The 24,411-nt window shown below is 47.6% G+C and overlaps 1 protein-coding gene across 1 annotated transcript in view; it reads right to left on the reverse strand.

The window, feature by feature from the left end:
• B9D1 (B9 domain containing 1) overlaps positions 1–23,605 on the reverse strand; it is a 129,866-nt gene extending 106,261 nt beyond the window's left edge. The window contains exons 1-3 of the mRNA XM_068244154.1: positions 23,428–23,605; positions 19,759–19,827; positions 8,244–8,355 (exon numbers count right to left, since the gene is read on the reverse strand). Of these exons, the coding sequence (XP_068100255.1) occupies positions 8,244–8,355; positions 19,759–19,827; positions 23,428–23,487 (241 nt within the window). The 5' untranslated portion in view covers positions 23,488–23,605. The remainder of the gene's footprint in view (positions 1–8,243; positions 8,356–19,758; positions 19,828–23,427) is intronic.
• Positions 23,606–24,411: the final 806 nt, after the last annotated feature.

Genomic DNA, 24,411 nt, shown 5'->3' on the forward strand with positions numbered 1-24,411 from the left:
AAGTGTGCCGGCAGGACATGGGAGGGAGGGAGGTGATTAAAAGGGGGGCGGGGGGACTGAGCAGTGACGAGAATAAAAATGCTGGCACTTGTCCAGTCTTGCTAAGATACAATGGCCTCAATTCACTAAGATCATGCTGGAGATAATAAGGCAAGAGAAAACTTACCTCCACATAAGAGAGAGTTATCTAATCTCTTCATTCCTTAAGTTACCTCCTCTGTAGTTAAGTAACCTGCTCTGTAGTTATTTTACCTCCTCTGTAGTTATTTTCACATGCAGTTAATAAACAGCCTGTCTTTAGGAGTTATTTTAAGGATTGAAGAGTTAACTTAAAGAGAACCCGAGGTGGGTTTGAAGAATATTATCTGCATACAGAGGCTGGATCTGCCTATACAGCCCAGCCTCGGTTGCTATCCCAAACCCCCCTAAGGTCCCCCTGCACTCTGCAATCCCTCATAAATCACAGCCACGCTGCTGACAAACAGCTTGTCAGAGCTGGCTGTGTTTATCTCTATAGTGTCAGTCTGCTGCTCTCCCCGCCTCCTGCAGAACTCCAGTCCCCGCCTGCATCCCTTCCCTCCCTGCTGATTGGAGGGAAGGGACAGGGGCAGGGACCGGAGCTATGCAGGAGGCGGGGGAGCAGCTGAGACTGACACTACAGATGTAAACACAGCCTCACAGCACGGCTGTGATTTATGAGGGATTGCAGAGTGCAGGGGGACCTTAGGGGGGTTTGGGATAGCAACAGAGGCTGGGCTGTATAGGCAGATCCAGCCTCTGTATGCAGATAACATTCTTTAAACACACCTCGGGTTCTCTTTAAAGACAGAAGAGTTAACTTTAGGTTTGCCTGAGGTAAAATGTTTCCTGAATACTACATGCCTTATCACCATGGTAACAACTCTAGAAGAGTTATTAAAGACAGGAGATAAGCTTAGTGAATTGAGGCCTTTGTGTGATACATCACAGGAAACGTGTCCTAGCAGAAAATGTAAAAAAATGGGAACCTCTGCAAGAATGAGAACCCGAGTGAACCCAAGGCAACCCTGAAGTCAAAAAATAGATACTTACCTAAGAAAAGGAGAGCCCCTGGATCCTCTAGAGGCTTCCAGCGTTCTCCTCCCGACCACTGCTGCTGCCTGGGACCCTCCTGAAGATCTTGAATGTGCTCCTCTTCATGCATGAGTGCGGCTGTGCTGTACCCACGTGAGAACGGCCGTGCCTGCGCAGCAGCACAGAGACGCTCGTGCACGTCAGCTTACAGCTGTACCGGGGCAGGCACCATGGTCAGGGTGAGCTGAGGCTCTGGAGAGAAGTGCCTGTATGAGCATGCAGGTGTGAGCAGCGCTGTAAGGCTGTGTGTGCCAGAATGGGTGACTGAGGGCTGGTTGTTGTCACCTGTAATGCTACAGACAACTGATGCGGAGTGCATGTGAATGAATTTTCCCTGTTCCCCTATTGGTCTAAAATGATCAATGCGTTGTAACTGAAAGCCTTTTCACCACGCACTGCCTGCAGCATTCTTGTGTGCGTTGTGGACCAAGTACATAGGAAAGTGGATGAAAACGCACAGCAAGGGAAAGGGAAAGCACAGGACAACTGATTGGTTATAAGTATAAGTTGTTATCAGCTGCCAGTGTAAACCCAGCCTGTTAAAGGTGCACTGTAGCGAAAATCAGGCTACTAGGATAACCCTGGTAGCATGTACCCAATATTAGGCGTGCACGTTACTAAGCGTTTTTTTAATGTGACTTAAAAGGTTAGGGAGCATATTTAGAGACCCTGCCTGTCGTATTCCAAGCTATGCGACGTGTGCTACCCTCTCTGCTGACTCAGGCTGTGGTGTAACAGCTATTTCTTTTTTGCTCTCTCCCTGCTGTACGTGAGATGCAGGCTGTTCAGCGAGTGCTGTGGAAGATCGTAGCACTGGAAGCAGAAGGAGCCGAGCCCGGTAAACAAGTCATTTATCTTGCTAATTTCTTTCGTTACGATCTTCCACAACACTCTAATGTCCCGTACAGCTTAGCAGGAAGAGAGGATAGAAGAGCTATGATGGCACAGCCCGAGTCATCAGAGAAGGACAGGCAGGATCATTGCATATGCTCTCTATAACTTTTCAAGCACACATTTAAAAAAAATAAATGCTCGTAATATTAGGTACATACTACCAGGGTTGTGCCAGTAGCCTAATTTTCTCTATAGTGCCCCTATAGGTGGCAAAAAAAAGCTGAGAGCCAACTTCATCCTGGGTGCTCCTAAATTCAGCAAATATATTTAAACAACACCAGCTGCCTGGAAGTCCTGCTGGTCTTTTTGGCTGCAGTAGTGTCCGAATCACACCCAGAAACAAGCATGCATCTTGTCACATCTGACAATACTATCAGAAACACCTCATTTGTTGCATAGTTGTTCATGATCTATGGCTAAAAGTATTATAGGCAGGGGATACGCAGGACAGCCAGGTAACTGGTATTGTTTAAAAGGAAATAAATATGGCAGCCTCCATATCCCTCTCGTTACAGTTGTCCTTTAAAGTGGACCTGAACTCTAGCACAGCACAGAAGGAAAATAGAGAAATACACCCTGTATGTATTTAGAGAGTTCAGCCTGTCTAGTTCCCCCTCATCTGAGATTAATCACAACTGTAATTTGATCTCTCAGCTGTGTCAGCTCACTGCCTCAGTAGAGCAGCTAATTTGCAAACATGGGATGTTAACCCTATGTCTGCTTCCATGAAAGCAGGAAGTAGACGTACTGCAGGATTTGTATCAGCTGTAACAAATGTTTTTCTTTAAAGGTTATTATGCTGTTGCTTATCTTTAGAGCTGAGAGGATTTCAGGTCCACTTTAAAATAATCTAACCCAGCACTGACAGATTACACATGTTTCTCCATTCCTCTCTAAACTGTAAATCAGAGCATTCAAGAGCTGAGCTGGTTAATAAAGTTGACATTTCTTGAATATAATTTGAAGCTCAACCATTATGCACGTAGATAGCAATTTCTATAATGACCATACAAAATCAATTGCTTGGAGTTCTGGAAACTAACCAAGGGGCTCCACCTAGTGGATCATCAGGTGAATGATATGTTACGAGTGCAGTTCCCTAGCTTACATACGCATACTGTACACCACTTGTCTCAGGTTCCCTTTAAGAAGGCAAACATATTTAACAACTGCGCTTCTAGCAGAGTAAACTGGGTACTGTTGAAAAGGTTATAAGGAAGAGTCATTTGAGCTCATGGTCAAATTTAGGAAAATCTTAGCTGGCTGCAATTTGAAATGGAAAGATGATTTTTAATAACCTTAAATAGGAAAAAGAATTATTAAAGGAAACATTAGGGCATTAAAAGAACATGAGATCTACTTACCTGGGGCTTCCAGGCGACAGGAGTGCGATCGCGACTGGTCCCGCACTCGCACAAGCGAAAAGGATTAAAGGGGTTCTCTGGGGGGGGGGAATAAAAGCTGACACTTACTTGGGGCTTCTATCAGCCCCCTGTAGCTGTCATGTCCAGCGCCATCCTCCTCCGATCAACCGTTCCCGGCACTGGGCAATTATTCGTCTAACAAAACAAATAATGCGCGATCTCCCTCGCATCATTGAGAGCTTACTGCGCAGGTCAAAGTTTTCTTGTACTGCGCAGTAAGCTTCCGATGACGCGCGCGGCCACGTCTGCGCAGTGGCACGAGATGCCGCGGTAGACCGGGGCCGGTGGCGGGAAACGGCGGATCGTTGGAGGACGGCATGGGACATTACAGCTGCAGGGGGCCGGTAGAAGCCCCAGGTGACTGTTTTTATTACACACACACACACACACACACACACACGCACGCACGCACGCACGCACGCACGCACGCACGCACGCCTTTAACCACTTGACCACTGAAGGCTTTTTACCCCTTTAGGATCAGAGCAATTTTCACCTGTCAGCACTCCTCCCATTCTTTCGCCAATAACTTAATTACAACTAATCACAACAACTTGATCTATATCTTGTTTTTTTCGCCAACAATTAGGCTTTCTTTGGGAGGTACATTATGCTAAGAATTATTTAATTCTATACACATGGAAAAATGGAAAAAATTCATTATTTCTCAGTTTTCGGCCATTATAGTGTTAAAATAAAACATTCTACTGTGGATATAATCCACACATTTTATTTGCCCATTTGTCCCGGTTATTGCAACGTTTAAGAAATTTCCCTAGTACAACATATGACGCCAATATTTTATTTGGAAATAAAGGTGCATTTTTTTCAGTTTTGCGTCCATCACTAATTATAAGTCAGCAAATTAAAAAAAAATAAATCACAGTTATATACCCTCTTCACATACCTATTAAAAAAGTTCAGTCCCTAAGGCAACTATTTATGTAAATATATATATATATATATATATATATATATATATATATATATATATATATATATATATATATATACACACACACACAACAGGAGTTCCTATTTAAAGAGAATCTGTATTGTTAAAATCGCACAAAAGTAAACATACCAGTGCGTTAGGGGACATCTCCTATTACCCTCTGTCACAATTTCGCTGCTCCCCGCCGCATTAAAAGTGGTTAAAAACAGTTTTAAAAAGTTTGTTTATAAACAAACAACATGGCCACCAAAACAGGAAGTAGGTTGATGTACAGTATGTCCACACATAGAAAATACATCCATACACAAGCAGGCTGTATACAGCCTTCCTTTTGAATCTCAAGAGATCATTTGTGTGTTTCTTTCCCCCTGCAGCTATCTTCCACTGAAGTGTCAGGCTGTTTCTTCCTGCAGAGTGCAGACAGCTGTGCCTGTATGTAATTCCTCAGTATGTGAAAGCCTAGCCAGCTCAGAGGAGGATTTATCCAGCTTGTAAAAGATAATAGAGCAGAGAGAAGCTGCACTAATCTAAATAAAACACAGGCAGTGTGCAGAGAGGGGCCTGGAGGGGGGAGATGCATCACAGAACCACAACACTGAAGAACTTGGCAGCCTTCCAGACACAGACTGACAAGTCTGACAAGAGAGAGATAAGTTGATTTATTACAGAGATGGTGATAGTAGAACGTGCTGCAGTAAGCCAGAACACATTAGAATAGCTTTTGGAACTTGTAGGATGGAAGAAAACCGAATGAAATTTTTGTTACGGAGTCTCTTTAAAGATAAAATCGGGCACTAGACAAGATAGCAGTTTTTGCCTACCCCTGATGGTCACCTGGGTATTTTTTAGTAAGATTTGGTGGGGGCTTGCATCCACCAGGCCTCTAGACACTCTCCAGGCCCTAGGCAACAGCCTAGGTTTGCCTTGTGGATGATCCCGCTCTAGCTAGGAAGTATGGTCCACGGAAAAAGGTTAAAGTTTGTGTTTATTGAGGTTACAGCTAAATGCATTCTGAGAATGGATGTATGGCTGTAGTGTGGTTGTCTTTTTCAGGCTAAAGTGGGTAGGCTTGCTGCGTCAGCATCTACGGCTTCACAATCTAGTGTCACTTGCTCACTTTTCCATCCCGGAGCCACGCAGATATGTTGTACTCAATTATTTCCCACACTGTAAAAGAGTTTAATGACCCAATTAGGCGTAAAAAGGTTTTTCACCAGCATAAGAGGTTACATGCTGACATTACTCTACTCCAAGGGACCCATTCTGCCTCTGAGCAGTCCTCAGAATATTAGGATAAAAGATTCTGAATGGTTTATTTTACTACTTATATTGATTAGTAATAAACTCTCAGAGAAAGCTTGGATTAAGGATGCTGGCAGGTGGGATGTCGCTGTAAAAGTCGTACTGGGTGGGGAATCTGCTGCGAATGCCGGGTTTACGCCTCCAATTCAGGCTAATTTCAAGTACGGTATTTGCACATTTCTGTTGCTGTTCAGCTTGAAAGGCTTACTGATATAATTTGGGGATTTTAATTCAGTGTTTAAAGAGGAACTGTAACCAAGCATTAAACATCATTCCACCCAGTAGCTGGGCGTTTTTCTCCGGGGAGAGGGGAGGCAGGGCCAGACACCGGAAGTCGGGTGATACGCAGTCTTCAGGACGGCTTTGCGGGACAAGACAGCGCAGGTAACTATAACTTTCTTTTACAGGGAGGCTGCAGGATTTTTAAGTTAGTCTAGAGATCTGCTTTAAAGAGGAGCTGTCAGCCATACTATCTCAGAAAAAACACATATATAAGTAGATAAATACTTGCTCTACTTACATAAAACATGTATTGCAATGTCCACGTTTTGATTTTAGTGATTTTTCTACAGTAAAAGAAAAAAAAAAAGAGAAAATCCTTCCTTAGCTTTTCCCTTTTAAGTGTAGCTATTCTGAAGCCAATCCTGATGTAACTTCCTCCCTTACTCTCCTCTGCCTGATTTGGTATGCATAGTCCGCCCTTCACTATAGAAAGTGCATTGCCTCAGCATGAGAAATATTGGCCAATCAGAGAGGAACAGAGGTGTGGGAGGGGAAAACAGGAGGGAAAGAGGAGTCAGCCAATCAGGCTGCATTAGTTAAGTCTGAGGGGAAGTAGAGAAGCAAAAAAGGACAACTCAGCATGCCCTGCAACTTCCTTTTTGTGTACCAAATTTTCTGTGTACCAAATAAGAGACAGGTAAACTGAGGAATGATCATTTATCAATAAGAAAAGTAATAGTGGTTTTAACTTTTGGATTGCCTGGTATTACATGTTTACCAGATAAAAATAAAGAATTGATTTTTTATTTTATGCCCAACAGTTACACTTTAAAAAGAGGGAAGCCTCTGGACCCTTCAGAGCTTTCCCATGCTACTAGGCCACTATGTTTAAACTCTTGCCTGATGAAGCGGTATCTGAACCATAAAATGTGTTGAGTGTAGATAAACGTTTCTGAAGTGTAAAGCCCCAGATAAGACTCACTTCTCCTTACAAGATATACAAGAGCCGAAATACATTACTGCAGATCTACTTACCTGGGGCTTCCTCCAGCCCCTACAACCCTGTGTCCCTCACCACAGCTCCACTCTCAGCCACTCTTCTGGGGTCCACTCCAGAGGGAATGCGGACCCAGCAGGCTCGGCAGCTTTTGCACATGCGTTCGCTACGCAGAATGTTCCTGGCCACAGAAGCCCAACCTGCAAGTGGCACTTGCACAAAGGGGGTCCCAGAAGAGTGGCTGAGAGCAGAGCTGCAGCGAGGGTTACTGAGGCTTCTAGGGGCTGGAGAAAGCCCCAGGTAAGCAGATCGGCAGTAAACATCGGCAGTAAACCGCAGCTCTGCAGTGAGTATAGCGCAGTACAGGCCGACCTCCAGGTCGGCCTGATGTCATTGCTGGGGACCGAGAGGCAGCGGCGGCGAACGGCTCACCACAGAGCTGCGCCGAGGGACATGCTGGGAGCTTGGGGCTGGGTGAAGCCCCGGGTAAGTAGCCCTTATTTTACTTACTATTGCCTGATAACTCCTTTAAACTAAGGCTTGGTTCACATTTGCCCCCAGACCACACGCGGCCAGCGGGAGCTGATAGTGTAGTGTCCGCTCCGATGGTCCACTGTGGTCAGGCTGTAGCCAGGGCTAGATACGTGCCTCCATAGGCTATATGGGGAATGCATTCGCCTAGCCCGGGATTACCGTGGACTGCAGAGACGTGCGGTCCACTTACCGCAATGGATCCCACAGATACGTTGCAGACTGACTGTGTGAACAGCTCTTATATATAAAATAGGAGCCGTTCACTGTCAGTTTTGCGAAGAGCGAAAAAACTGACAACTGGACCATCACTACTCAGAAGTGATGCATCATGGGAAACCAGAGTTGCTCACTTAAAGAACTATTGCAAATACGTTCTGTTTTACGGGATACCAGAGACCAAATTAATGAGAAACGGGGGTAAGCAGGCATGTATGGTGAGCTGTCCTGATGCTCACCGCTCCCCCCGTTCTCCATTCTGCCCCTCCAATCCTCCTAAATGCCCTCCGGCACCCTCTTTCTGGTCGGCAGGGTATCACTGCACCTGCGCTGGGACGGCTGCACTCGTCCTACAGTGTACTATTGCGTCTGGGAGCAGCACAGGTGCAGTGATACGCTGCTAACCAGGAAGAGGGTGCCGGAGGGCATTTAGGAGGATCGGAGGGGCAGATTGGAGAACAGGGGGAGGGATGAGCATCAGGACAGCTCATCATGCATGCCCCCTCATTTCTCATATTAATTTGGGCTCTGGTATCCTTTAAGGAGGCAAATTACACTGAGCATAATACAAATGTACCATACTTACATCCATATGGGTTAGTGCTTTTGAAGGTTATTTCAATGGGAAAGTTCCACACAATGTTCTGCTGCAGATGTCTATTCTTAGAAGCAATCTGAGATATTCCTTCTTCCACCCCCTAAAAAAGACATTTACATTTCAAAATGTGTTTATGCACCATAACAAATAAAACAAACAGCAATAAATAGATTGCTATGGAGTCTAAAGTCAAACTGCTCCTGCACTCCATTGCGGCTGCCCGGGACCCTCTTGTAAATTGCGACCACGTGCCTCTTCATGCACGAGCGCAGTTGTGCTGCCCTGGGGCAGGTGTGGCTACGCCTGCCGGACGAGCGGCTCCAGCTTAGGGCCCCTTTACACTTAATCAGTTGCTCTCAGTTAAAACCGAAAGAAAACTGATTTTCAAAGTAATGCCCATGTTTTCCTATGGCACCTTTCACACTTAACGCGTTTTAACTGAAATCTTTGTCACAATGCACTGCTATGGAAAAAACGCGTACTACCGCATACCGACGCGTACTAACGCACACTAACAGATTAAGTGTAAAAGGGGCCTTACTGTGTAGGCTCGGCTGGACTCGTGTAAGTGCAGTGTACCGTGCTTATGCATGAAGAGGAGTGGGGCCACGTAACATATCTGAGAAGCTCTCGTCAGAAATGTTCCAGGGTTCATGCGCGCCAACGGATTGGGCCAGGAGTATGTGGAAAGCTTCTTCTGGAGGATCCAGAGACTTCCCTCTTCTTAGAAAAGTATGTTTTTAATGTATATATTTTTCACCTCTGGTACACTTTAAACGAAAAGAAAATGGTACTTTAGTGACATCTAGTGGTTGAAATACAAACATGCATGTTCATGGACATTCGGTACGCATCAGTGGTGATTAAAATGAACTTTCCTACCAAACAAATCTCCACTGCCTCAGGGAGGGAGTCAAAGAGGAAGTTTACTGAAAATACCTTAACCTCTTGATGACCAGCTAACGCCGATTGGCGTAAACTGGTCGTCTGCGGGTTTCCATGGTTCGAGCGGCCTTTCCATGTCCATTCACGGAGGGTGTCTCCGTGAACAGCCAGAGAGCCGCCGATCGCGGCTCGCCGGCAAAATGTAAACACGCGGGGAAGAAATCCCCGCTGTTTACATCATACGGCGCTGCTGTGCAGCAGCGCCGTAAGGCAGATCGGCGATCCCCGGCCTCTGATTGGCCGGGGATCGCCGGCATATGATAGGCTGAAGCCTATCCTACAATGCGCAGGACGGATATCCGTCAAGCCGGCGGTGATCAGACCCCCCCAGCAGGACATCCCCCTAGTGGGGAAAAAAGGGGGTAAGTCTGATCGCCCTGGCATAATCCTGATCTGTGCTGCGGGCTGGAGAGCCCACGCAGCACAGATCAGACAGAAATCCCCTGGTCGTCAAGTGGTTAATAAATAAAATAGGTTATATTTTTTTTACAAAATTACTTTAAAAACCATTTAGTAAGTATTTGTCCACTGTAAAATCTTTCCTCACCCTTATTTTCATTCTTCAAGGGAAGGTGCGATATAAAAAAAATATAAGATCTACTTACTTGGGGATTCCTCCAGCCCCTGGCAGCCTATGTGTCCCTCGCCACAGCTCCGCTTCCAGCCGGTGCCCCAGAGTCCCCTCTGTAAGTAGATCTGTTGCAGGCATCTTCTGTGCCGTTGGGAGCCCGCGCCGCTCGAGCTCACGTGGCTTGGAGCATTCTGAACGCTCCAGAGAAGATGACGACTTGGCGAGGGTGGCATCTGCAACGTAGAGGACCTCGGGCCACCGGCTGGAAGCAGAGCTGCGGCGAGGGACACATAGGCTACCAGGGGCTGGAGGAAGCCCCAGGTAAGTAGATTTTTTTTTTTTACCTCGCTCCTTCCCTTTAAGGTACACTTGAAGTGTGAGAGTCATACGGTGGCTGCCATATTTATTTCCTTTTAACCTCTTGCAGACTGGACGGCTCTGGCTGCTTTAAGACCAGAGCTGTCCGAGCCCTGTGATTGCTGCGATTGGCTCACAGCAATCATGGGTCAGGAGCCAATGACATGTGTGACAGCGAGCGGGTGCAGCGACACGGACATGATTTAGAACGGTGACAGTGATATAAAGGATGACATATTTATTTTAAAACAGTGCAGATGTCCTGATTGTCCTGCCCTACCTCAACAACAGAATTAATAAGCCAATTGTGCTGGCTCAGAACACATAGATTTCCCTTTGGCGCAGTGCCCATGTAAGATTCCAGCAGTTGTTAGCCACCAATGAGAGACCTTGTTTCGTTTAACAGCTGAACTGGGTAACTCTTCCATGTTAGCTCCTGTTGATCAGTCCCAGCGAGTGCTGTGTATTCCATAGTCCAGTGTTTCGCAAACCTGTCCTCGTTACCCCCCAACAGTGCATGTTTTGCAGGAAACCTCACCTATGCACAGGTGGGGTAATTAGTGTCTCAGCTAGGTGGATTTCATGTAGCTGAGACACTAATTACCCCACCTGTGGTGAGGATGCCTGGAAAACATGCATCATTGGGGAGTCATAAGGACAGGTTTGAGAAACACTGCGTCCCTTTCTGTCACAGAGCAATATACCCCCCTCTCCTGCTTAGGACAGGCCAAACATTGTGTCTGCAGGATGAGATTTAGATATTAGTAAAATTCACATGAAATAAACAAATAGGAGAGAGGAATGTATTTAGAGTAAATCTCTTGTGAAAGCCAGTAATGCTAATGACTATCTCGGGGCTGGCTGTCTTTTATTGACATAATCCTTTTGGCGCATCTCTTGGGAAAATGTTCACTACGACCCAGTGCACACCAAAACCACTAGCAGACCCTCAAAACGCTAGTGGTTTTTGGAGCAGATTTCAGAGCGATTGTAGGCATGTTTAGAGACGTTTTGGTACTTATCCGTTAGCCGGGCGCATCCTCTAGGTGGCGACAAAACTCCACCAGAGTTACATCTTTCCCTACTATCCATGTCGGCCTGGAGGGGGAATAGTAATTAGCGCCACCTGCCGGATGCGCCCGGCTAACGGATAAGTACCGACGTTTTCTAAACATGCCTAGCGTTTTTGGAGTGCTTTTGTGTAGCAGATTACAAATATTGTTACAGTAAAAGCTGTTACTGAACAGCTTCTGTAACAAAAACGCCTGGAAAACTGCTCTGATCTAGCGTTTTCCAGAGCGGTTTGCGTTTTTCCTATACTTTACATAGAGGCAGAAACGCTTCTGCAAACCGCAAGCGTGCAGCAGGAGGGGTGTGCACCATCCCATTGAAATACATTAGCCAAGCGTTTTCACTGGCGGAAGCGGTTGGCGGGTCGCTGCTAAAACCGCTCAGTGTGCACTGGGCCTACGTTACAGATTACTTTTCCCATTTATCTATTCCTGTTTCTAAAGAGGCGCTGGTGCTTTGAATGTGCGGAGGATTGAGAAGGGATAAATGCTTATATACTGTTTATATATATAACTGTATACGCATATGTATATTCCTCCCGTACTCTTTCTTCTCCTAGAAACTGCACTATCATATTTAGCTTGCTTTGTAAACACAAGTGAGCACAGCATTGATCGTATTTCAGCAGCTTCTGCGGAGGGGTGAGGTGTATTTCCCTTCTCAGCCTCCTGTCACACTGCACTGCCCTCAGCTAATCTGTGAGAAGCAGATATATAGATCTATCTATCTATCTATCTATCTATCTATCTATCTATCGAACCCGACCGGCCTTACCCAGCTAGAAGCATCTCATCCTGGATAGGAGCTTCTTGCTAATCCAATAAGAGATTTCACACTGCTAAGGAGGTAATAGAGCCTGTTTTAATAAAGAACGCTCTCAGCTAATACTGTGCCTTGCTTAACCACTTCAGTACCAGCAGCCTCTGCCCCCTTAAGGACCAGAGGCTGCTGGTACAGTAAAACGCCGCTTCACAATGAATTGCCGTAAAAATCCGCCGCTCTGTCCCTGCCGCAGGCTCCTCTCCCTGGCGTCTCTATGACAGCAGAGCGCTGTGCGCCAGTCAGAAGCAGCTTTCATTGGCTCCTGACCCTGTCAATCAATGTAAGCCAATGGGATTGGCTTACAGTGATGACAGGGCCAGGAGCCAATGAAAACGGCTCCTGACCTGCTCACAGAGCTCTGCTGTCATAGAGACAGCGGGGCGAGCGAATTGCGGCAGGGACTGAGCGGCGACAGCGTCAGGGACGCGCGATGAATGCAACGTAGAGTCTACGTCCAGTCACGGCCGCAGCACCACCTGCTGGACGTAGATTCGTACTGCGTTGGACCAGGAAAGATTAAAGTGGGATTGTCAGCCACAAAATCAAATTCCATTTACCCACTGCTTAGTGCTTATTATGTAGTCTACATGCAGCCTGCATTCCAATATAATCATAAATGTTTCTGCTGCAATGAATCCTATCAGTCAGCCTGGCTCGATTCTGGTGAATTGAAGAGGAGAGGGAAGCTTGTTATCTTCCCTCCCACTTTCCTACTCCTCACTGATTAGCTGAGGGCAGTTCAGTGTGACAGGAGGCTGAGAAGGGAAATACACCTAACCCCTCAATATGACAGTGCAGTTTCTAGGAGAAGAAAAAGAGTACGGGAGGAAATTACATCAGAATTGTCTTCAGAGGCAGTAAAGAGGGAAAATACCTGGAACAGTTTTCTCTTTACTTACTATATACAATTTACTGAAATCAAAATGTGGACAGCATAATATATATGTTATGTAAGTAGAGCAAGTATTTATCTTTTTATATATATGTGTGTTTTGCTCCTGGGATAGTATGGCTGACCCTGTTGCTTTAAAGAGAAACTCCAACCAAGAATTGAACTTTATCCCAATCAGTAGCTGATACCCCTTTTTACATGAGAAATATATTGCTTTTCACAAACAGACCATCAGGGGGCGCTGTATGACTGATTTTGTGTTGAAACCCCTCCCACAAGAAGCTTTGGGACCGCGGTACTTTTGGCAGTTTGTTACAATGTAACAAGGTTCACAGACAGGAATTAGCTGTTTACAGCTGTCTCTAACAGCCAAAACAGCTAGCAGCAGCTACATAACCTGCCCACGGTAAAAATGTCACCATGTAATACATGTCAGAATGTAAATCGGGGAGAGGAAAGATTTTACGAGCAAACACTGACTAAATCATTTATACATAATTATTGTAAAAATGAAGCAATATCAAATAAAGATTTCAAAGGTGGGAGAGTGGCGGATGTGTTGTGGAAGGGCATTCCAGAGGAGGGGTGAGGCACGTGAGAAGTCTTGTACACGTGAATGTGAGGAGGTAATTGTAAAAGAAGAGGATAGAAGAAGCTTGTGTGCAGATCTGAGATTGCGGTTGGGTTTGTATCTGGAGACTAGAGAGGAGATGTACAGGGGAGAGAGATTGTGGAGAGTTTTATAGGTTAGGGTTAAGAGTTTGTAAACAGCAATTTCCTGTCTGTGAACATTGTTACATTGTGGCAGTTTGCCCAGAGTACTGCGGTCCCAGAGCTTCTTGTGGGAGGGATTTCAGCACAAAATCAGTCATACAGCGCCCCCTGATGGTCTGTTTGTGAAAAGCATTATATTTCTCATGTAAAAGGGGGTATCAGCTACTGATTGGGATAAAGTTCAATTTTAGGTTGAAGTTTCTCTTTAAAGAAGGACCCATGGGATCTTAAATTGTGGCTGGAAAAAAATAAATCTTTAAAATAAATCTGTAGTCTCCGGGAGAGACAAAGATACTTACCTATGTACAGAGAATAGTACAGAGGCTTACTGTGTCCTCTTCTCTACCGCTGCACAGCATCAAGGAGCTGCTTGTGGAAGAGTGGCTTCAGCTTACTGCGCCTGTGCGAGTACAGCCACGCCTGCACAGTAGCATGGAGCTGCTTGTGGAGGTGTGGCTTCAGCTTACTGCGCCTGTGCGAGTACAGCCACGCCTGCACAGTAGCATGGAGCTGCTTGTGGAGGTGTGGCTTCAGCTTACTGCTCCTGTGCGAGTACAGCCACCCCTGCACAGTAGAATGGAGCTGCTTGTGGTGGTGTGGCTTCAGCTTACTGCTCCTGTGCCAGTACAGCCACGCCTGCACAATAGCATGGAGCTGCTTGTGGAGGAGTGGCTTCAGCTTACTGCACCTGAGTAGAGCCACGCCTGCACAGTAGCATGGAGCTGCTTGTGGAGGTGTGGCTTTAGCTTACTGCGCCTGTGCAAGTACAACCCCGCCTGCACAACAACATGGAGCTGCTTGTAGAGGAGTGGCTTCAGCTTACTGCGCCTGTGCGAATACAGCCACGCCTGCCCAGTAGCATGGAGCTGCTTGTGGAGGAGTTGCTTCAGCTTACTGCTCCTGAGTGAGTACAGCCACGTCTGCACAGTAGCATGGTGCTGCTTGTGGAGGAGTGGCTTTAGCTTACTGCTCCTGTGCGAGTACAGCCACGCCTGCACAGTAACATGGAGTTGCTTGTGGAGAAGTGGCTTCAGCTTACTAGGCATGTGCGAGTACAGCCACGCCTGCACAACAACATGGAGCTGCTTGTGGAGGTGTGGCTTCAGCTTACTGCTCCTGTGCGAGTACAGCCACGCCTGTACATTAGCATGGAGCTGCTTGTGGAGGTGTGGCTTCAGCTTACTGCACCTGGGCGAGTACAGCCACGCCTGTACATTAGCATGGAGCTGCTTGTGGAGGTGTGGCTTCAGCTTACTGCACCTGGGCGAGTACAGCCACGCCTGCAAAGTAGCATGGAGCTGCTTGTGGAGGTGTGGCTTCAGCTTACTGCACCTGTGCGAGTACAGCCACGCCTACACAGTAACATGGAGCTGCTTGTGAAGGTGTGGCTTGTTTGAACTACTGAGGATCGCTGAATTGATTGGAGTCAAAAGTGCAATATCCACCTGTATATGGAGGTGGGCTGCATCTGGTGAGCAGTGTGGCATGCAAATTGGTGTAGTAACACGGTCAACGGGTGGTGTGCACGATGGGAGTGTGTCTAGCACTTGAATAGCCTTATTTGAACTTTACTACTCTATGTGGAGCTTTTTTTCGTTTTATAGGAACAAGTGAATATAGTGACATGCTTAAGACCCACCTGAAAAGCTGAGGTGGTATCAATCTGGTGAGCAACTAGTGAGAGGGGACGAGGGATAAGTGTATGACACCGGGGGAGCACAAGACACTGGTGTTAATTGGGGGCACAGAACTTGAACAATACTGCCCTATGTGGAGTGTGTTTTTTATTACAGGATTGGAGAGCGCAGCAGTACAAGTGAACTATATGGCCCAGTGACTGGATTTTTTCTGCAGCGATCCCATTAACTGTTGATTGTAAACGGACTGGTAATCACTGTATGAACTTTGTGGCGCGGTATTACACAATTTGAAGAGGTAAAGGTTAGGAGCGGAGTTGGAGGTTAGCGTTAGGCGTTAAAATGGGGAAAATTCAGGGTCAGAACTGAAGACCAAGAGGAAGTATGATAGGATATCACTGAAAAGGTCATTTCGGCAATATCCTGCGCCATAAAGAAATAGAGACAGTAAAAAATGTACAAGAAGTAGCAACTTGAGCGTCTGGAAGTTAAAAATTACATCAAATTAGACATGCTCATCAAGTTCAGTCCTAAATGCATCTGTCTGCCTCTGTCTAAGCTGAATATTACATAGCAAAGTCCCCAGTTTCTGCACCAGCAGAGATCCCCTGTTGCACAGCGCTGTGTGTGTGTGTGTGCGCACGTGGGAAAAGGATGAAGGGGGGGCACAAAAAAAATCAGGTTTCGCTCAGAGCGCTGTGAAACCTAAGGCCGGCCCTGCCGGTAATGTCATAAAAAAGTGTTTTACTTACCTGGGGCATCTACCAGCCCCCTGCAGCTATCCTGTGCCCGCGTCAGTCCTCTACGATGCCCCAGTCCCCCGCTGTGGCTCAGTTTCTGTTCCTTGGCGCCCGCTGCTTTTCTTGTACTGCGCCTAGTAGGACGCTCCTGGCGACGGGAGCCCGACTGAGGAAGCGCGCGGCCACAGAGGACATCAACTTGTAGGTGAGCGAAAACAAAACTTAGCCACGGCGGAAGACGGGAGGATCATCGAGTACCAACATGGGCACAGGACAGCTGCAGGGGGCTGATAGAAGACCCAGGTAATTGAAACTCTTTTTTAATGACAATACATGTTTCCTTTAACCTCCCTGGAGGTAAGCCCGACCTACGGTTAGCTAACTACGGTTAGCTAACCTACGGTCGGGCTAGCCGCCACAGGGGATCACATGGCCCCGGGAGGATTTTTTTATAAAAAGTGTTGTATATTGTTAAGCTAGCACATCGCTAGCTAACCATGCGCCCAAAGTCCTCCGGTCCTCTCCGATCGCCGCCGTAATATGCACCCCCCAGGGATCCCGCGATGGCGCAGCCTCCCAATCAGCTCCAGGCTTCGCTATGGGGAGGATCGGGACTACGCATGACGTCATGTCCGATCGTCGCCATAGCGACGAGTGAAGCTCATTGGTGAAGCTGCGTCTCTCGTGGGATCGCAGACGGGTAAATATTGCCAGGGGCGATCGGGGGATCAGAGAGGTGCCTAAGGACTTGGGGCACATAGTTAGCTAGCCTAGTGCTAGCTAACAAATAAAAAACATTTTTTATTTTTAAAAAATCCGCAGACGCAGCCACTGCAACTGTGTACCGCCAGGGAGGTTAAGTACCTAATACTTACCGAGCCTCCAGCCACGTCTTTAAACCTTCCTGTAGCTCCCGACGGCTATCTGCTGTCCCTGTACGGCTCACGGCGGGTCACCGGATGCCGGAAAACTGCTAGGAGCTACAGGAAGGTTAAAAAATGGTGCTGGAGGCTCGGTTAGTATTTTAATCCCTGCTAATACCCCAAAACACAGTCCCTGTTATCCCCTCAGGCCTGCCGGTTAGTTGAGACTTCCAGTTGACCGAGTTCCAGATAACGGGGACTTTGCCGTATAATGCTGAATCAAGAAAACTTATCTGAACTGATTTTTTTTAAATAAAAACATATGAAAATAAAGAATGCTCTCTTCTGTTCTTGATTGTTACTCTTACAAAAAAAAATGAAGTAGCTTCTGAAGTGAAATATACTGAGGCAATGAATAGAGAGATAAAAATAAATAACATGTAAACTTCTTACTGCAGCAAGGGAGATAAATAGGAAAAAATGCATTGATACTAAATTGATCTTTTTACATTCCAAGCATGCTGAAAGCATCCCGGCCTGTAAGCTAGGGCACACAAGAAAAACTTGATAGAATATTGGCGATGTGGCAAATTTATAGCTGAAAATGTATTTTGCTTTTACATTCACAGGGCATATCAAAACGATTCCCCTCCCTACCAAAGGGTACTGGAAATAGAGTGTTTGTTTTAAAAAAAAAAATTATAAAATAAAGTTTGTTTACATCACCCAATGCCCCGTGGGTGATTTATTTATTTATTGTATTTATAAAGCGCCAACATATTATGCAGCGCTGGACATTAGTTTTGGTTACAGACAATATTAAGGGGTGACATACAGCAAAATGACAATACCTGAATACAAGAAAGACCAGATCATGCAGCACAGCATGAGTACAAGGTAATGCTTAGTCACTGGAGGAGAGCATAGAGATTAGGCAAGTTAGGTTCACTCAGATGCATAGCATGGGTTCACAGTAATGGAGGTGCATGAACAGGTAGGACACAAAAGGAGGAGGACCAAAGGCTTACAATTTAGAGTGAGAGGTAAGGACAGGGTAGGGGACCAGAGTTCAGCTGTGGGTTTAGAGCACTTGTGAGGGTAGGCCAGAGTGAAAAGGTGAGTTTTGAGGGCCTTCTTGAAGATGTTGAAGGAGGGGGCTGCCCTAATGGGTGGAGGTAGGGAGTTCCATAGTGTTGGAGCAGCTCTTGAGAAGTCCTGGAGGCGTGCATAAGACTGGGTGATGCGGGGGGCGGTTAGGCAAAGTTCATTGGAAGAGCGGAGTGAGTGGCTAGGTGTGTACCTCTGAGTAAGATCGGAAATGTAGGTTGGACAGGTTTTGTGGACAGATTTGTAGGTCAGACACAGTATCTTGAATCTGATTCTGGACTGAATAGGAAGCAAGTGGAGGGATTCAAGGAGGGGATCCGCCGTGGTGGAGCGATGGGAGCAGTGGATAATTCTGGCTGCCGCATTCATGATGGACTGCAGTGGAGCTGTTCGGGTTATAGGGAGACCAGACAGAAGGGCATTGCAGTAGTCAAGGCGGGAAGTTATGAGGGCATGGATGAGTTTGGTGGTAGCAGAGGTCAGGAAAGGGTGAATCTTACAGATGTTACGAAGGTGGAAGTTGCAGGACTTTGTGAGGTTTTGGATGTGGGGAGTGAAGGAGAGTGCGGAGTCAAGGGTGACACCCAGACAGCGGGCTTGAGAGGTAGGGCGAATGGTAGTGTGGTTAACAGTGACATGCACATCTGGGAGGTTCATGGATGGTCGGGGTGGGAAGATCATAAATTCCAGTTTGTCTAGATTTAGTTTCAGGAACCTAGCGGACATCCAGGAGGAGATGACTGATAGGCAGGAGGAGACCTTGTCCATGGTAGTGGTGGATATGTCAGGGGTGTGGAGGTAGATCTGGGTGTCATCTGCATACAGATGATAGTTAAAACCCATGGAGGAGATCACCTTGGCAATGGAGGATGTGTATAGGGTGAACAGTAGGGGGCCAAGGACAGAGCCTTGGGGGACTCCCACCGAGAGGTGGTTGGGGGTTGACGAGGATGTAGGCTTATAGGAATTAGATTGTCTTGTGTGTAGCAATTCATGGGGCTATGTGACCAGTTTGATCAGGTGCAGAGCAATAACAATAGCATCTGCGACCCAGGAGTCAGCGGGATCCTCTCTGAGACCCATAGCAGAAATGCTAGCGTTGCGTAGAACGCTGCGTTTTTTGCCGCTAATGGAAGTCTATGGGCCACAGGAACAAACGCTTGATAGACGCATGAAAAATGCACATAATGAAAGACAATGGGAACACAATGATATGCATTTTTCATGGGTTTTTATATGTGTTTTTCCTAAAAAAAATATTTTTTGTGTACTGTATTTCCGCTTCCTGTTGTCTTCCTAGTGATTTGCATAAATGGAAATATAAAAACCCATGGAAAACGCATACAAAATGCACGAAAAACGCATCACAAACGCACCAAAAACACAGTTAAAACGCACAAAAAACGCACTCAACATTTACACAAAACATGACATAAAACGCAGCCTTTCATGTTATGTCATATGTGAACCCAGCCTCAAGGTAGGCCCCTAACAAATTTTAGCGAAGAACCGTTTGAGCGATCGGAAACAAAATGTCATAATATATTGATTGACACCATCAAGAAACCAATCTGTCCATTACAATCAATTAGAAAAAAAAGTTTTACCGATTGACAAAACTGACGTTGAACGATAATTTTTAGATTTGTTCGCAGTCAATGGTACATTTCATGAGTATGAGTCACACACAACAAACCTAATTCCTAAACAGAAGAGAAACTTACAGTGGTTGGTGCCCAGTCATGCCCATAAACAAAGCAGTACTTGCAGTAAAGTTCATCAAACTCAGGAAACTAGAGTGGAGAAAAAAAAAGCATGAAAAATGTGAAAACAGATTTTTAAACCCTGCTCAGCTTCTATAGTGCAATCACCTCAACTTCCTCTGCACCTCAGTGATACCACCACATATGGTCTGTCTCATTTATGCCCCAGTGTGATACCACTATTATACATGCCTACCTCAACTATACCCCATCCCATACCCTGTATCGCCAGTGTCATACCACATCCTATGTCAGTCTCCCCTGCATCCCCTATACCAGTCTCACCTGTTTCCCCGCTGTTATAACCCTTCCCATGCCAGTATCCCGTGTCATACCACTTCCTATGCCTGTCTCCCCTTGTCACCCAGTGTCATACCTCATCCCATGCCAGTCTCTCCTGTATCCCTAATGTCACAGCCCTTCCCATGCCAGTCTCTGCTGTATCCCCAGTGTCATACCTCATCCCATGCCAGTCTCTCCTGTATCCCTAATGTCATACCCCTTCCCATGCCAGTCTCCCCTGTATCCCCAGTATCATACCCCTTACCATGCCAGTCTCTGCTGTATCCCCAGTGTCATAGCCCTTCCCATGCCAGTCTCCCCTGTATCCACCAGTGTCATACCTCATCCCATGCCAGTCTCCCCTGTATCCCCAGTGTCACACCCCTTCCCATGCCAGTCTCTGCTGTATCCCCAGTGTCATAGCCCTTCCCATGCCAGTCTCCCCTGTATCCACCAGTGTCATACCTCATCCCATGCCAGTCTCTCCTGTATCCCTTATGTCATAGCCATTCCCATGCCAGTCTCCTCTGTATCCCCAGTGTCATAGCCCTTCCCATGCCAGTCTCCCCTGTATCCCAAGTGTCATACCTCATCCCATGCCAGTCTCCCCTGTATCCACCAGTGTCAAACCCCTTCCCATGCCAGTCTCCTCTGTATACCCAGTGTCATAGCCCTTCCCATACCAGTCTCCCCTGTATCCCTAGTGTCATAGCCCTTCCCATGCCAGTCTCCTCTGTATCCCCAGTGTCATAGCCCTTCCCATGCCAGTCTCCCCTGTATCCCAAGTGTCATACCTCATCCCATGCCAGTCTCCCCTGTATCCACCAGTGTCAAACCCCTTCCCATGCCAGTCTCCTCTGTATCCCCAGTGTCATAGCCCTTCCCATACCAGTCTCCCCTGTATCCCTAGTGTCATAGCCCTTCCCATGCCAGTCTCCCCTGTATCCCCAGTGTCATACCCCTTCCCATGCCATTCTCCCCTGTATCCCCAGTGTCATACCCCATCCCATGTCAGTCTACCCTGTATCCACCAGTGTCATACCCCTTCCCATGCCAGTCTCCCCTGTATCCCCAGTGTCATACATCATCCCATGCCAGTCTCTCCTGTATCCCCAGTGTCATACCTCATCCCATGCCAGTCTCTCCTGTATCCCCAGTGTCATACTCCTTCCCATGCCAGTGTCATACCACATCCCATGCCAGTCTCCCCTGTATCCCTAGTGTCATAGCCCTTCCCATGCCAGTCTCCCCTGTATCCCCAGTGTCTCCCCCCTTCCCATGCCAGTCTCCCCTGTATTCCCAGTGTCATACCTCATCCCATGCCAGTCTCCCCTGTATCCACCAGTGTCATACCTCATCCCATGCCAGTCTCCCCTGTATCCACCAGTGTCATACCTCATCCCATGCCAGTCTCCCCTGTATCCCCAGTGTCATACCTCATCCCATGCCAGTCTCCCTTGTATCCACCAGTGTCATACCCCTTCCCATGCCAGTCTCCCCTGTATCCCCAGTGTCATACCCCTTCCCATGTCAGTCTCCCCTGTATCCACCAGTGTCATACCTCATCCCATGCCAGTCTCCCCTGTATCCCCAGTGTCATACCTCATCCCATGCCAGTCTCCCTTGTATCCACCAGTGTCATACCCCTTCCCATGCCAGTCTCCCCTGTATCCCCAGTGTCATACCCCTTCCCATGTCAGTCTCCCCTGTATCCACCAGTGTCATACCTCATCCCATGCCAGTCTCCCCTGTATCCCCAGTGTCATACCTCATCCCATGCCAGTCTCCCCTGTATCCACCAGTGTCATACCCCTTCCCATGCCAGTCTCCCCTGTATCCCCAGTGTCATACCCCTTCCCATGCCAGTCTCCCCTGTATCCCCAGTGTCATACCCCTTCCCATGCCAGTCTCCCCTGTATCCCCAGTGTCATACCTCATCCCATGCCAGTCTCTCCTGTATTCCCAGTGTCATACATCATCCCATGCCAGTCTCTCCTGTATTCCCAGAGTCAAACCCCTTCCCATGCCAGTCTCCCCTGTATCCCCAGTGTCATACCCCTTCCTATGCCAGTCTCGCCTGTATCCCCAGTGTCATACCCCTTCCCATGCCAGTCTCCCCTGTATCCCCAGTGTCAAACCCCTTCCCATGCCAGTCTCCCCTGTATCCCCAGTGTCATACCCCTTCCCATGCCAGTCTCCCCTATAACCCCAGTGTCCTACCCTTCCCATGCCAGTCTCCCCTGTATCCCCAGTGTCATACCCCTTCCCATGTCAGTCCCCCCTGTATTCCCAGTGTCATACCTCATCCCACGCCAGTCTCCCCTGTATCCACCAGTGTCATACCCCTTCCCATGTCAGTCTCCCCTGTATCCACCAGTGTCATACATCATCCCATGCCAGTCTCTCCTGTATTCAGATACCTCATCCCATGCCAGTCTCCCCTGTATCCCTAGTGTCATAGCCCTTCCCATGCCAGTCTCCCCTGTATCCCCAGTGTCATACCCCTTCCCATACCAGTCTCTCCTGTATCCCCAGTGTCATACCCCTTCCCATGCCAGTCTCCCCTGTATTCCCAGTGTCATACCTCATCCCATGCCAGTCTCCCCTGTATCCACCAGTGTCATACCCCTTCCCATGTCAGTCTCCCCTGTATCCACCAGTGTCATACCTCATCCCATGCCAGTCTCCATTTATCCACCAGTGTCATACCTCATCCCATGCCAGTCTCTCCTGTATCCCCAGTGTCATACCCCTTCCCATGCCAGTCTCCCATGTATCCCCAGTGTCATACCCCATCCCATGCCAGTCTCCCCTGTATCCCCAGTGTCATACCCCTTCCCATGCCAGTCTCCCCTGTATCCCCAGTGTCATACCCCTTCCCATACCAGTCTCCTCTGTATCCCCAGTGTCATATCTTATGTCAGTCTCCCCTGTATCCCCAGTGTCATAGCTCATCCCATGCCAGTCTCTCCTGTATCCCTAATGTCAAAGCCCTTCTCATGCCAGTCTCTCCTGTATCCCCAGTGTCATAGCTCATCCCATGCCAGTCTCTCCTGTATCCCTAATGTCAAAGCCCTTCTCATGCCAGTCTCTCCTGTATCCCCAGTGTCACAACTCATCCCATGCCAGTCTCCCCAGTGCCATGCCCATACCAGTCTCCCCTGGTCACCCAGTGTCATACTCCATGCCAGTCTTCCCTGAAACCCCCTACCCTTGCCGATCTCCTTTGTACCCCAATCGTTATTCTTCTACCCCTGCAGGCCTCCCCTGTACAGCTAGTATCATGCCTCTCCCCTGCCAGTAGTCCCGCTATCCCCAGCGTGTGCATCTCCCAGTAGTAGGCCTCACCTCGGCGCTCTCAATCTGCCCGGTGACATTGAGCAGAAAGACGCTGCTGATGGCGGCCATGAGTCCCGGGGATTCGGATTATACAGGCCACACGACCACCTCGCACATACAGCCCGCTGCTGGTTGCTAAGGGACGCACAGAGCCTGGCAACCAGATAGCTACGGCGAGCCTGAGGAACAATATTCCTTTCATTGCGAATCCTTCCACAGCTGAGAGTGTTGTGACGTCAGTCGCGGGGGAAACTGCAAGCATGGCTGGCTGTTCATCATTGAATGGGAGCGGTTGATGTACTCTGAGCTGCTCATGGAATGCCCAGGTCACACTGACGAGTAGGCTGTTACCCTGGAGGTAGGGACTGTGCCTATGGATAGTGTGTTGTCAGTTTGAGCTATCTTACAGTCACTTGTGTAGAGATAAATAAGATGCAGCAGAATTCCAGCTAACATGCATATGTATTGCTGATTGTATGCAGCTTGACACTGGATGGACCAGTGATAAAGTACAGGTCAGGTACGTAGGGGAGTAAAACAGAATAGTTAGATTCTTACCTCAGTATCACTGCTCCAGCCCTGGTTTGGTGAAAGATTTTGCAAGTTTATAAGATTTGCAACCGGTTGAAATAGTTAATATAACTATCATAAAGTGCAACCTAACCATTGACTTAAAAAAGCAGAACGGAATAATAGGGAGGAAAAAAAAAATTCACTTATCTGGGGCTGCTGTCAGCCCCCTGCAGCTGACGTGTGCACACAAAGTTACCACACAATCCTCTGTTCCCACGCTGAGGCTCACTTTCACTTCACGCGGTGGAAGTTGACGTCCATTGCGCCTGAGCGGCCCTGGCAACGTGTATGAATCATACCCGTTCCCGTGGCTAGGAAGGCTCTGCACAGGTGCAGTGCGACAATCTCTACTCCCGGCGACGGGAGCGTGAAAGAGGACGTGCGTGGCCAGGGTCGCGCAGGCACAGTGCACTCCAACTG

The sequence above is a fragment of the Hyperolius riggenbachi genome, chromosome 7 (assembly GCF_040937935.1).
Source record: "Hyperolius riggenbachi isolate aHypRig1 chromosome 7, aHypRig1.pri, whole genome shotgun sequence".
In the NCBI taxonomy this organism is placed as follows: Eukaryota; Metazoa; Chordata; class Amphibia; order Anura; family Hyperoliidae; genus Hyperolius; species Hyperolius riggenbachi.